Genomic DNA, 13,296 nt, shown 5'->3' with positions numbered 1-13,296 from the left:
CATCTGCTCTGTATTAGCTGAGTTACTGCTGTTTAACTGTCTTGGATTAACAGAAACTTTACTTGCTTTTAAGGACCACACCTTTGCGTATACTGCCATTATAATGTAATATTGGTTAATTAAGGGAAGAATGTGTATTTAGGCTTACTGTTCAAAATTATGCAGGAGACAGTTTGATATTTTGGGTAATTCTTCTTCAACATTACCACATTTTCAGAATATGTTAGACTGAAAACTTTTAAAAGAAAATAAATTTTTTAATAAAATGTGGATAATATGCACATGCTTTCCAGAATCAGAAAACAGTGTGCACCTCCTCCCTCTTTTCTGAATGTATCACATCCAGTTCACAAAGTGTTTATTTGGGTATTTGAATTTAATCTTGTAATCATCTAATAGATGTAAGTACAAGTTTAAAATGCAACTCCTTGCTTTACTGAAGTGGGACCATGAAGTCAGTGAGAAGAAAGAGTTTATGAAAATGCATACATGTCTGAGTAACACTGAAAGCAGAGTTCAGCAATGCCCAATGGGCCACTTCTACAATAGCAATCCACTTCTGAAATGTTGGTCTCTGCAGGGAAGATCACTATCATTGTAATTAGAGCTAGACTACAATGGACTGCTCATAGTAGCTATTCCAAAAAGTTCTTTGAAGGTGAAGATGAGTGGTAGGCATTCTCAGGAATAGAAAATTGCTTTCTCAAGTGAAAAAAAATCAACCAAATAAAACAAATCTTAAACAGCTAGATGGCTAAAAAAATTTTAAATCTTGCCATCCCTATTTAAAATGAAATCACTGTATTTCCAGTTTGAATATTGCTGATAGGCATTAAAGAAATATATAATTTTTATTTTCCTAGAACACATAATATGTAATCATACTTGAAAATACATGTATTTTGTGAGCAAATGAAGAGAGACAAAAGTAGAGAAGCTTCACCTCCCTTGCTCTATTTCTTTTTTGCCCTTCAAAATTGACCATTCTTTTTTCTGCAAATTATGAAGGCCTAATTACTAAGAACTGTTTAGTTCTCTTATGTACATTAATACAAATAGGTATATTGATACAAAAAATACTTGAAGATGTTCTTATCAGTATTTCTTATTGTTTTTAAATACTGGTTTTACTGGTTTTTAAATACTTGTCCAGTCTGTCTTTAACCTTCTAAAGACTAGACCAGGCAGTTGGCTAGAATTGAAAACCTGATACCAAAGCAGTCTGATCTTCACACCAAAGCCAGCACACATTGCTATATAGACAGGCTTTTATATAGATTTACTGCTCTCACAGGTATCCTGGAACTTCATGCAGAAATTTCTTCAGTCTGCTAAAACTATAAACATAAAACTACAGCTGCAAGAATCCTAGAAACTGAGTAAAATGTTTTCTCTGTGAAAGATTGGGATGTTCCTGCCAAGAGCAGGAGCAAGTTATGACAAAAAGATTATGATACTGATTGCATTTTCTTTAAAGTTAACATTGAAGATTTGGAAAAGAGGCCATAGAACTTAGCTCTGTGATTAATAGTAATTATTGAAGAACATGAGGAGGTGGATAGGTAATAACTGTGTAAGAGCAAATATATCTGTGCCAGTGGTCAGTCAGTCTCAGAGTTATTAAAGCGTGTCCTGATGTTCAGAGGGAACCTCCTGTGTTTGTTTGTGTCCATCACCTCTGATCTGAGCAAAGAGCCTGGCTCTGCCCTCTCTGCACACTCCCTCCAAGGATTTATACAAATTGATGAGGTTCCCCTGAGCCTTCTCCAGCCTGAGCCATCCCAGCTCTCAAACTTTGATTATAGGAGAGAGAATCTCCAGTTCCTTGGTCATTTTTGTGTGTCTCTGTTGTACTTTCCCCAGTTGCTGCACTCTGTGCAATTTGGCAAGTCAAAAGCACATAAAAAAGATCTGCTATAAATTTGCTCTTCAGATTTTGATGTGACAGTGGAACATAATAGTACAAATTGAAGGTAAATGGAAATATTTAAGCAGATGTAAATGCAGTAACTTCATGCTGAAATCAGGAAATGAGCAACTAAACTTTCTTTCTTCTGTATAATGGCCATGATCTAATCTCTCCTCCTTTTTATATTACCGCATTTACTAGCAACTACATGATACTGTAAGCCACAGAAACTGTTTTTATTTAATACATTTGGTGGGTTATTTCTTTAATTTTATGGATTCTTTATTTCATAGAAGTAGTGTTTTCTTTGGCATTAGGTGGTCTAAAGACTTAGAATTAAGTTGATTTTTCAAAATGCCTAGGTTTTGTCAATCTAGGCATTATAACAAAGCAATATGGTATCACAAACCCTGTGGTGCCCATGTTTGATGTGTGTAGAGGAAATACATAATTATTGTGGAAAAGTCCTGAGTAATACAATTCCACTGATTGCACTAACTAATCTAGGAAGTTCTCTCCTGCCATTATGAAATTGCAGTAATGATATTGAACAATTGTGTTTATGTACAATCTGATTAGAGGTTTTAATATACTCTGACAGATATTTATTTCACAATTTAAACTTATGACTGTATGGATTATTTCTTCGGATATTATAATCTTTAGGTTTTAACCAAATATCTTCTGGGGTAAACAGGCACATTAACTTATTTTTGTAAGTTAGTAAAGTACAGATTGTGGTTTCTTAAAAATTCGCTGTCATAGAAGTACTCTGTGTTTTATTCCTTTTTCTCATTGAATTTAGGAGGACTTCAAAGTAGATGAAATAGGCAGGCTGTCAAAATTCTTAAGTTGTTTAAAAGATAATTTAATTTTAAAATACATAATTAAGGTAGTTTCAACAGTTGTAGTTAAAGTTTGGATCCTTTAAAAATATTTTTCACTTTCCACCTAAAGGTAGCAACATTTGTCAAAGCTAGAAACATCGCTTAAGTCTTTACTAATATGGATATAAAGTCAATTTGTTGAATGTTGACTAGAGGGATTATCTAGTATTAAAAGAAAAATCACTGAAGAAAAAAAAAGTCATCAGAGTTGAAATCCTAGGTTTGATCTTGGAAATGACCACGGTGCCATGACATATGCAACAAAGTGGGATCATAATTTTGACAGCATTTGAACTTCTGGGGTGTCTCAGTGCCCAGAAAGTTTCCTTAAGGGAAGTTCATGTATTTGTGACTCCCTCTAGTGGGTCACTCTCTCAACTCTATGCTAGGAAATGTTCTCCATATTAAAATCATGTGACATTTAACATTCAGATGTCTTTGTTTTCATGGTGAGGATCTGATTCCATTCTCATGGACAGTCTGAATGTGTCTGTGTGCATCTCCACTCATTATCACATATTTTGCAATATATCTTTTCTAAGACTTTGTTTCATACTGAGGTTGCTGATGATCATATCTATTTATATGTGCAATTAATGTTAATCCATTAGCAGATGAAACATTCTCTTTTTTTCTGTGCCACAAACCTCTTCTGTTTCCCAGATTTTCATTTACATGACTATATTCTGGAAATGTCTGCACTTTGCCTTAATTATTATTTAATTATATTTCAGGTACCACCAAGGTAAATCTTGTGAAGATCCCTTCAACTGCTTCTAGTCCTCGAGACACTGCTCTGGCAGCTGTTATCTGCAGTGCACTTGCAACAGTGCTCTTGGCTCTTCTCATCCTTTGTGTTATCTATTGCAAGAGGCAGTTCATGGAGAAGAAACCAAGCTGTGAGTTTCCAATTATTACTGTTTCTTTGTAATATTTATAGGGTGGTATTAGTTTGGCAGATCTCTCTGTAGGTAAATAAATGAAATGCCTACATTATTCAAGCAAGTTTAGCACTGAGATGGTCAATGTAGCAGAGCCCAGGACTCTATCCAAGCTTGCCAGCCCAGCGTGGAAGTTCCAGCTGCTACTGAGAAAATGCTGTGTAAATGCCCAAAATACTCCAGTTGCATCAACTGCATGCTGTACTCTGCTAGATGCTGCACAGATACATTTGGACCATCCATCATCCAAGATGGGACATTACAGAGTTGCAAAGTCAGTGTGGAAATACCACTTTGAAAGATCTGTTCATCAAATGCTATTGTGAAACACAGATTAGGTCATCAAGATAATGAATGTGGCCAGTGTAGATTTGGCCTTCAACAGTTTTGGTTTTATGGGCATATTCAAGATGAATTAAATGCCTAAGACAGATTTGTAAATTTCTTTTAAATCCGTAACAGCTCATCAATATAATTTCTTTATAATAAACATTTTTCCGCCTCTTAATTTAAATTAAGAAAGAAAAAAGTGAAAAGCACTCTACTTCCCATTTATTGTTTTATAAAACTTTTATTAAAATATGTTTTTAGCATCTAATGAACCCTGGTACCAAACAAGAATAATATCTAGGATGAATTGATACTATTGCTGCTTTCAGCACAAGCAGAAATAAAAAGGTTTAGAGAGGCATTTAAGAATTTTTCCTAACCTAGAATTTGCTTTACAGCATGAGTTTTGAGAAATTCTGACACAGTGAATTCAAATTTCGTTTAGGGAAGTGTAGTAACTCGTTTGCCTTGGCCTACAATTATAGAGATTAAAGGAAGTCTGTAAAGCTCTTTAAGAGAATATAAACAAAATCCCAGTGACTGAAAGCTGACTCTGGAAAATTTCAGATGGGAATCACTGAGAATTGTTAAACACTGCAAAAAGTGTAACAGTGAATAAGATATACTCTCAAATAATCCAAATGAGAGCAGATGTCTTCCTAGAAGAGGCTGTTCAAGGGTTTGTTTCAAAATCTGTGGTTTACGTTATGGGAAGCCACAGGGAGTGTGGATCTTTCAATTGGAAAATGTCTGGACATACTTTATAGCATGACAGTTACACATTCTGTGAAGATAGAGGGCTCTGAGCAGGAAAAAGGGTAACACTTACTAACATGGATTTTTATTCACTTTGTTCAAAGGGTCTTTGAGATCTCAAGACATTCACTACAATGGCTCTGAATTATCATGTTTTGATAGACCACGGCTAAATGAATATGACCACAGAACATGTTGCAAGTGCCAGAGAAGTACATCACAGACATGTGGTATGTTAGGTCTACCAAAAGGTGACTTTATTTTATCTAACACTTGAGTTATGATAATTAGATTTAACTGCAGAGCTAATACTGTCAAACTACCCTTTGTCCTAGGCTAATTTCTCAATGAGCGGATAGGATTTTTAAGTAGCTGTTTGGGGGGTTTTGTTTTTTTCTGTATTCATTTCAGTGACTTCAATTGGAAAAAAAAATTAAAGTGTCTATCTCATTTCTTTCTGTTAAAAATAGCACTGCATCTGGCTTTGAGACTTAAATTAGTGTGAAGGCTTCCAGAGTACCAGAGGGTATCTAAGAACATGATATGAATGCTAAAGGTCATTAACAACCTGGACAATTCAAATACTTGCCATTTTGTGAAGTCATATCAGAACAGATGCAGTTATGACATTAAGAAATTAATTACATAATTTAACGCAAAAGCACAGGCTTAAATATCATCCTGATAGCTTAACTCAGAATGCTTCCACTTACGTGCTTTCAACTGAGAAGAAAATCAATTTAAAAAATAGATACTCATGACTGCCTTCTATATTACTTTTGGAGGAAGGACTTCGCTTTTATAAATAATTTAATTTTAAGAGAATAAAGAAGCTGTTTTTACAGCAAGAAATCTCTTTCCTCAATCCATGTATTATAATGTAACTGGCAAACCAATACTCAAGTTTGAAAAAGAAAAGAGGCTAAGTTTATACAGAGCTTTGACAGTTTTAACACTATTAAATTAATTTTCATTCCGTAGGACCAGTTCACTTGATTCCCTCACTGTGCTGTGATGAAACCTGTAGCATGGAGCACAGCAGTCACAGTTGTGCTTTCCACTCTCAGACCACGCTTAATGAAAGGTAACTTAGTTTTACAAATGTGTATTAAACATGAAGTATTTTTTTATGCATTCAAAGTAATATTTATACAGAGACAACAGCTGCTTGAAGTGGAATGAGGGATTTTGATGAACTGTAGCCATATCATCCCATGTTGTGCAAGAACAGGTTTATGGTGAAAAACTTAAGTATTACTCAGTAAATGCTGACTTGATACATGGGCTCCTCTGAAGAAGAGGCTTCTCTGACTAGCAGATAATCTTCATTTTATTCTGTGGTACCTCAGAGGCTTTGGCCACCCCCTCTTCTGCTAATGGTTAGCAAGTTGCTGCATAAACCTGTGAATCTGGTGGGACTGAGGTACAGTTTACAAGTGGCATGAAGATTTTTTTTAGGAACTCTTTAGGACTCCAAGATTTGAAATATCTATTATTTCTGAATTTCTAGCAGATTTTAACCTTTATCTTCTCCTGATCAGCTAAGTGCAGTAGTAGAGTAGTTGTTTTTACAGCAGGGCCATGAGCTAAATATATAAAATTTATGGTGTCCTTCAGAGTTTCCTGGTTACAGATTTTAACACAGGATGTATTTATTTCTTTTAGCTAGAATAATTTTCCATATAAGGTTTGAATTGGTCATGAGCTGTTTTGTTCTTATGGCCACATGTAACTAAAAATGTAGAGGCAGCTTCTTCATAAGTATTGTTTGTGCAAGGTGACTTAGCGACCTAAGCACAAATATCTAAGTTTTCTCTAACAACTTGTTTAAATGCCGACAAGCTTGAGTCATCCTTGTATGCCACCGAGGCTGACAAATGGAGAGTTGTGTACTTTTTGAGGAATCTTTTGGTTAAGGCTTTAAAAATAACTGTAATATCCATGCTATGTGGACATCAAAGATCCTGTGGTTCCTTCCAGTAGAAATGGAGTTTGTGCCAGTTTCCTTTGCCAGAATAATGTATTTCCTTCAATTGTGGTGCAATGTCCTGACTTTTGGCCTCATCTCTGAAAATGCTTTGTGTGTATATCAAAGCTATTAAAGCATCATGTTTTGGAAATGAGTAAGGCTACTTAAAATCTGTTATAGGCATGTTAATTGGGATGAATTTTGTCACACTGCATGTCAGACTTAATATAGACTTTGCATTTTTATAAATCTCTAGACAGTTTTTGGAAATAAAATATACTGTTATAACTTTCTGGTTTTGTTAATAGTTATTTTGGTGTATATATAGTGAAAAACACTACTGGACTTTTAACAGAGTTTGGCACATGTCACTATTATCATGCACTTCAAATATACTTGAGGTAGATAATACTGAGTTTCCACTTTACTTTCTTCCATTTTCCATAAAAGAAAAATAATGCTTGCCCTTCTTTAATACTATGTCCTTTCCATATGAAAGACAATAGGAGAAAAACTTTTCACATTTTGAGGGCTAGACAGAACAAACTGGAAAATCTAAAGTGAATGCGTTTTCAGGTTTAAAGCAAACACATCGTTTCAAGCAGTCTTGTCTTGTTGCCTGTTCCATTCTCCCAGTCTGAAGCCACTTTACTTCTTTTACTTCTGTTAGATATTTGTCTGTCTAGGGTTTGGGGAAAAAACAAACACAAACAAAAAACTACCAAACCCCCCTAGTGCTGAAGATTCCAGAGTCTGCCCAACCATCTTTGTTGCTGCACTTTGAGCCTGTTATATCTTGTCTTAATACTCCCCTCCCCATGCACTGAGAAAAAACAAAATCCTTCTTCTTTGTGGCAGTGTGTCTGAATGCTACTATAGTATTTTTGTCATATTTCTGACCATAAACAACACCAACTGTTGGGGATTGTTTATGGGCAGAAATCCTGGAGTCAGTGGATTCACTGGAATCCTGGATTCACTGTCTGAAGTAGTGTTCACCAGTTCACTTTGTCATTTCCAGACAAAGAACAAACTGTTTTCCTTCTCAATAGATTTTTTTTTTTGTACAGGATGTCTCTAGAGAATTAATATAACCCTCTTAAACCTTCTTGAAATACCTATAATTACAAATGACAGTAATTACAATACTGATAATATTTTCTGGAATGCTTTGTAAACCATGTGCCTTTTATCCTTCTGCAGAACTTCTGATTCTGTTGGAGAAATGATTCCTGCTTTCCTTGGTTCTCTGTCACATTCCACCTGTGGAGACATTCCAGATGCTTGGCCGCTTATGCAAAACTCAGCTTGTTGTGACAGCATTTCTGTCTGTGAATCATATTCAGAACTGGCTGGAGGATCTGCAAAGTCCTGCAGCCCTGAGACTGAAAATGCAGCCACTGTTGGATTGGATAATAACCAGGAACTAAGTGAAGTACTTCTTTCAGCTAAGTCTCTTGATGGAAATGTTGCAAAATCCTTTGAAATCTCCGAACACAGAACATGCATAGAAGTTTCATCACTTCAGAACTCAGTGACTGCTGAAACCCAGCCAAAGACAAAGTGTAATGGAACAACAAATGACTCTACAGACTGATAAAGAGGTAAAAAACATAACTACAAAGGAGTGAGAATGAGTGCTCCAGGCATGTAGAGCTAGATAAAAATAGAATTCTAAGAAGGTGTAGGGTTATATGTCTCCATAGGTTACACCTAGCTATTGCTGAAATAAATTAAAACTCTGCAAGAGATCCAGCAGTTTCACATTTTTAAATCATTAACTGAATTTGAAAGGTGTAATTATGAAAACTGTGGTGTTGAAATAATATTAACCAGAATACAGGGGTAAGTCTGTACACCAGTCAGCTTTTATCAAGGAATTTTTTTCATTAAATTTCAAGGGAAAAGTTCAGTTTAATAGCCTTATGACCAAACCATTATGTGAGGCTAGCCTTTGTTTATGAGGGAGAACTGAGGAGTTGGCTTTGCTTATTGCAAACAAAGCATTAAAGACATACAAGTGTTCATCTAAAAATATTTGCAGTGGACTCTGTGGAGTCCTGTGGAGTTACTGCAGTAGTAGTAGAAACAGAATAGAATCTCAAATGCCTTGTAATGCCATTTATATTCCCATGTCATCAGATAAAACATAAGTTTGTCCATAAAATGCAATTTAATCTATAAAAGCTCATAGAAAATGCAGGGCTGAGGTCAAAATGCAAAGAGGTGATAAACAACTGTCTCAACTATGTAACAGTGGACTATGTCACAAAAAGTCATTCTGCTACTGCTTCATCATTATATCTTTTTGAATATTAACTATGTTCCATATTTTCTACTCTTGGAAGTAACCTGGAGCCTCAAGTAACTAATCTGTGAAAGGATCCCAAATTATGGCCTGTGTGCTGATGACAAGTGGTGGTGTTACTCCAGGCTTATGCAGGCTGTGGCTGGAAAGCTGAAACAGTCTCCCGTGCATGAACTCAGAGGCAGGAACACAAGAAGTTGCCACTAATATGCACCAAATTTAATTAAGAAAATTATGCTATCTGTAATTATGAAAATTTGGGGCCATCTGCAGAAATAAAACTTCATTCCTTTGATCCTCTTCCATTTGGTTTGCATGCCACTATTGTTTTATTCCTAAATATGAAGTAGAGGGTAATTAGTATTTCGCAAAAAACACGCGCATTCTGACAACATGTAAGTGCAACAGTTTCTTTGTAAATCCGGCCTTAATTGTTTAGGTGACATTGTCAAGAGGAGGAAGGGGATGGGAGCTGTTCAATCAAGAATTGTTTTGCCATTGACTCCAGTGGGACTTATCCCCCTGAATATCTGCTGCTGTCACTGACAATCCCAGCCTTATCCAGGTGGCACATGTTTCTCTCAGTGTGTTATTTAGAGGACAGAGTTTTGTCTGTAACGATGCTGGGCGCTCTCTGCCCACGTGTCAGATCACAGCTCTGATGGTTTCATTTCTGTGTGTGCCCAGTATCCTGTGGGGAATGTCGTATCCTGTAGCTGTGTGTGGGAAGGGACAGTGATGTGGCTATGGCTGCAGATCTCCACAGTTAGTTCCCAGCTCTCTTGATGTTTTAAGGGCATGCATTTCCATATTAACAAGATTTAAAAAATCAGAAGTTTGTGGGTGTTGTCCCACTAAATCATGCATCAACTTCAGAGGTAGGTGATTAATATTATTTAAGTTTTCTTAGATCAAAGGAACCACAGAATTTCAAAATATGACTACAAAAATTAGCTTTTATTTCACTATACTTGTTGTGGTATATGAATTGTAAATTTTCTTGATTCCTATGTGTATGGAGACAGCTTTTCTAGCATCTCAAAATCTTGTATGCTTCGATAGTTTTCTGCTATATTCTATTCTATTACTACTGAGATTTGTGTATAATTTTGAATAATCAACTTCTTTGGGAGGCTTAAGTTTTTCTTCATTTTTTTCCTCATATTTTTCCTCATATTTTCTTCATATTTTTTTCTTCAATAGACCCCACTGATTCATTTTGTACAATTTCTCCACATTCAGACTCTACAGTGCATCATTATGTGTGCACTTTTGGCAGAGAAATTTCAGTAGTGTTCACAGGACAGGACCAGGACTAGGCTTACCTGAGATGTATTCTCAGGATGAATACTGGCCAGCTGTACAACTCCAAGAAAATTATTTTATCTGTCTATACAATTTTTTCCTACTTGCCCTTCATCTTTCATGTATTTTTAAAATATTTTGAGGGAAGAATGGTCTTTGTACTGCCTGTGGGTATATTACAGTCTTGCATAGATCGATGTTTTATTATATTTCAAAGGCAATAATACCATAAAATCAGAATACAGCATATTTTTATATGTGTACACTCAAGTATAAGCTTTTTAATGTGGGTTTTAATACAGTTTTAATTTTCAGGTCTAAGTGAATTTTTACAGCAAGCAGTAAGTGTACTTCTACTCTTTTAGTGTTTAGTCAAATATAGAAGTACATACAGGTTTCTTATTAATTTATGTAACCACTCTCCTGTCACTTTTTTTTAGGGACTGATGCTATTTCTCTCAGCACTAAAGCTGAATGCTTCCCTTACATTCCCTGCTGATTCTCATCAAACATAGTCTGGTCTTCAGTGTTGCATGGCTCCCAAACCAGCTGGAACAAAATGGCATCATTTCATACCTTCTGAGCAGTTGTGTCTGAGCTGTAGCAGCTGTGAAGTGAAACTTCAAGGAGCATCCTATGAGGACCCTGAAAGTGGATTTATGACCTTTTGCATCTCTTCTTCTGTTCCCTCACAGAATCTCAAAACATCTTACAGAGTGAGCTTAATAGTATATGTAAATACAGCAAGAAATACAAATGCTTCAGTGTGTTTAGGGGGGCTACAGGTGTCAGAAGATGTGGGACAACAGGGTGCCAGTTACTCTGCCTGCAGATTTGTGCATGCATTAGGCTTTTTTTTTCTGCTGGTTCTAATTTTAAATAATATTCCTACTATTGAAGGATGTAAAAAAACGATTTCTGTTTATGCAAGGATCACCTGTTATTAAGCTGAAGCCTTTATTATGTATTACAATATAGTCAATAAGCTAGTTTGGGGAGTTAAATTAGCATGTTACAGTATGTATGGTTGAAGTCCCCTCCATCCAATTACTACATTTCTGGGAGGTGGCATTGTTCTGTTAAATGTAGCAGGAGATTAGCTTTAAATTAGGTTTAGTTTAATGAAGGTCAGACATATAGATAAGGATGTTGTGTTTAATTAGTAGTCTCAGTATTGGAATACAGCACTTCTTGTTATAGCATATAATTTTGGATGTTGAAATAATTGTAATCAACTGTCGAATCAAAGTGTCAGACTATAGCAGGTGTGCCATGAAAGCATTTATACAGTGAGACTGTTACCAAGATTTTTTATTAATGCATTACTTTTAAGGGTCAAGCTTCATGGTGACCTAATTAATTCATTTAGGAGTCCCTTTCATTCAAGACACTCTGTCCTCACTATAGTACTGTGTCAATTCAAATTTTCCACACAGAATATAAAAAGCAATTTGCTTTACCACATTCCTTAATACCTTTTTTTTTCAGCCATTTTCATCCCTAAAATAGTTTTTGCTTCTCTGGATAATCCCGGTAGCCTCTACTGATTTGTTACACTCAACAGGCTCACACTTGTCAGTGATGAACTCTAGCAATTATTCCTTAAAGTACCCAATGTGCCTTGACTAAAGAAAAGCAATCAGCAAAACAGATGCAAATTTGCAGTTAATATTACTCATCTTTCCACACATGGTTTGTGTGGCAATGGAAATGTTGAGACAGTATTCAGAATCCATTATGGAAAAAGACTTTTTGTTTTGGAGCACACAGAAGAAGGTTGGACATGCACAAGAAGAGCTAAAAACAGTACAGGCTGCCGTGGCAGGGAGATGCTCCAGCTCTTCCCCAGCGAGATTATTCATTTGTGCAAGAGCCATGAATAACAGTTCCCAAATTCAAACCCAAGAGAACAAGTTATCCAAGTGATTTTTTTGCTGTTGTTTGGTTTGGTGTTTCAAGTAGCAGATTCCACCTTTTGGTCACTGATGGAACAATAAGCAATTATACAGTACAATTACTCAGATAAATACTTTCACATATATATTTAAATATGAGTAGTTTTGAATAATTTCTTTGTATACTTGCATACATTTAAGAAGTTACAAAACATTATTTTTCACTACATGTGCATGAAGAGATGTGTGCTTCTTTGTACATACTTTGTAAATAGAAAAAATATCCAATGTGCATTTCAGTATATGGCAAAGTATTTTTATAACATATGGAAATTTAACTTTTCACTAATACCAGTTCTTGAAAAAGCAATGTTCAAAAATTTTGCCAGCATCTGCCACAGTAAGTATGTTTTCCCATTGGAATTTAAACTTTGTATAATTGTTTTTGTCCAGCAACCCTAGAGAAAGATGCTCTTTTTTTTTAATGAGTGACAGCTTGAGAGCAAATTGGGAGGAAAAAATTAAGAGTGTTTTTTTAAATATATGTGTATATTTTGTATATACTTTTTTTCTTAATTTAACCAAATTGGTCCTTTGTATATTGCCTGTGGCAAGCAATGTTGTACATGCCAATAGAAAACACACACTACCACTGCATTTAGCCTGCCCACATGTCATGTCTAGGGACTTACAGTGCTGTTTTAAATACTCCTTTAACAAATGTAAATTAAAATCTTGTATAAATTGTTTTGTAATACTTTTTCTACTTGTGAATAAAACATTATGTGAACCAGTCTTGGTTTGTTGACCTCAAATTAATAATAGCATTCTATACAAATTTAGTGATCAAGTCTTCTAATTCTTTTAGAATTCCATAATGGTGTAACTGTATTAAGGTCATGGTAGAATTTGGCCATCTTTGTCTTGAGATGTTTGCTGTTTAGCAGCAACATCATTCTTTAAGCAGGAGGACCCTGAAGAAGCAGTAAGTTAACA

The 13,296-nt window shown here is 35.5% G+C and overlaps 1 protein-coding gene across 3 annotated transcripts in view; it reads left to right on the top strand.

The window, feature by feature from the left end:
- The window catches only part of TNFRSF19 (TNF receptor superfamily member 19), a 59,365-nt gene extending 46,270 nt beyond the window's left edge, over window positions 1-13,095 (top strand). For all 3 annotated transcript variants that reach the window (XM_069013453.1, XM_069013445.1, XM_069013462.1), the window contains 5 exons: window positions 3,531-3,695; window positions 4,928-5,053; window positions 5,805-5,907; window positions 7,996-8,396; window positions 10,846-13,095. In XM_069013453.1, coding sequence (XP_068869554.1) covers window positions 3,531-3,695; window positions 4,928-5,053; window positions 5,805-5,907; window positions 7,996-8,389 — 788 coding nt within the window. In that variant the 3' untranslated portion in view covers window positions 8,390-8,396; window positions 10,846-13,095. The remainder of the gene's footprint in view (window positions 1-3,530; window positions 3,696-4,927; window positions 5,054-5,804; window positions 5,908-7,995; window positions 8,397-10,845) is intronic.
- Window positions 13,096-13,296: the final 201 nt, after the last annotated feature.

Source organism: Aphelocoma coerulescens, chromosome 1 (assembly GCF_041296385.1).
Source record: "Aphelocoma coerulescens isolate FSJ_1873_10779 chromosome 1, UR_Acoe_1.0, whole genome shotgun sequence".
Classification (NCBI taxonomy): Eukaryota; Metazoa; Chordata; class Aves; order Passeriformes; family Corvidae; genus Aphelocoma; species Aphelocoma coerulescens.
This window is presented reverse-complemented; position numbering and strand designations above follow the sequence as displayed.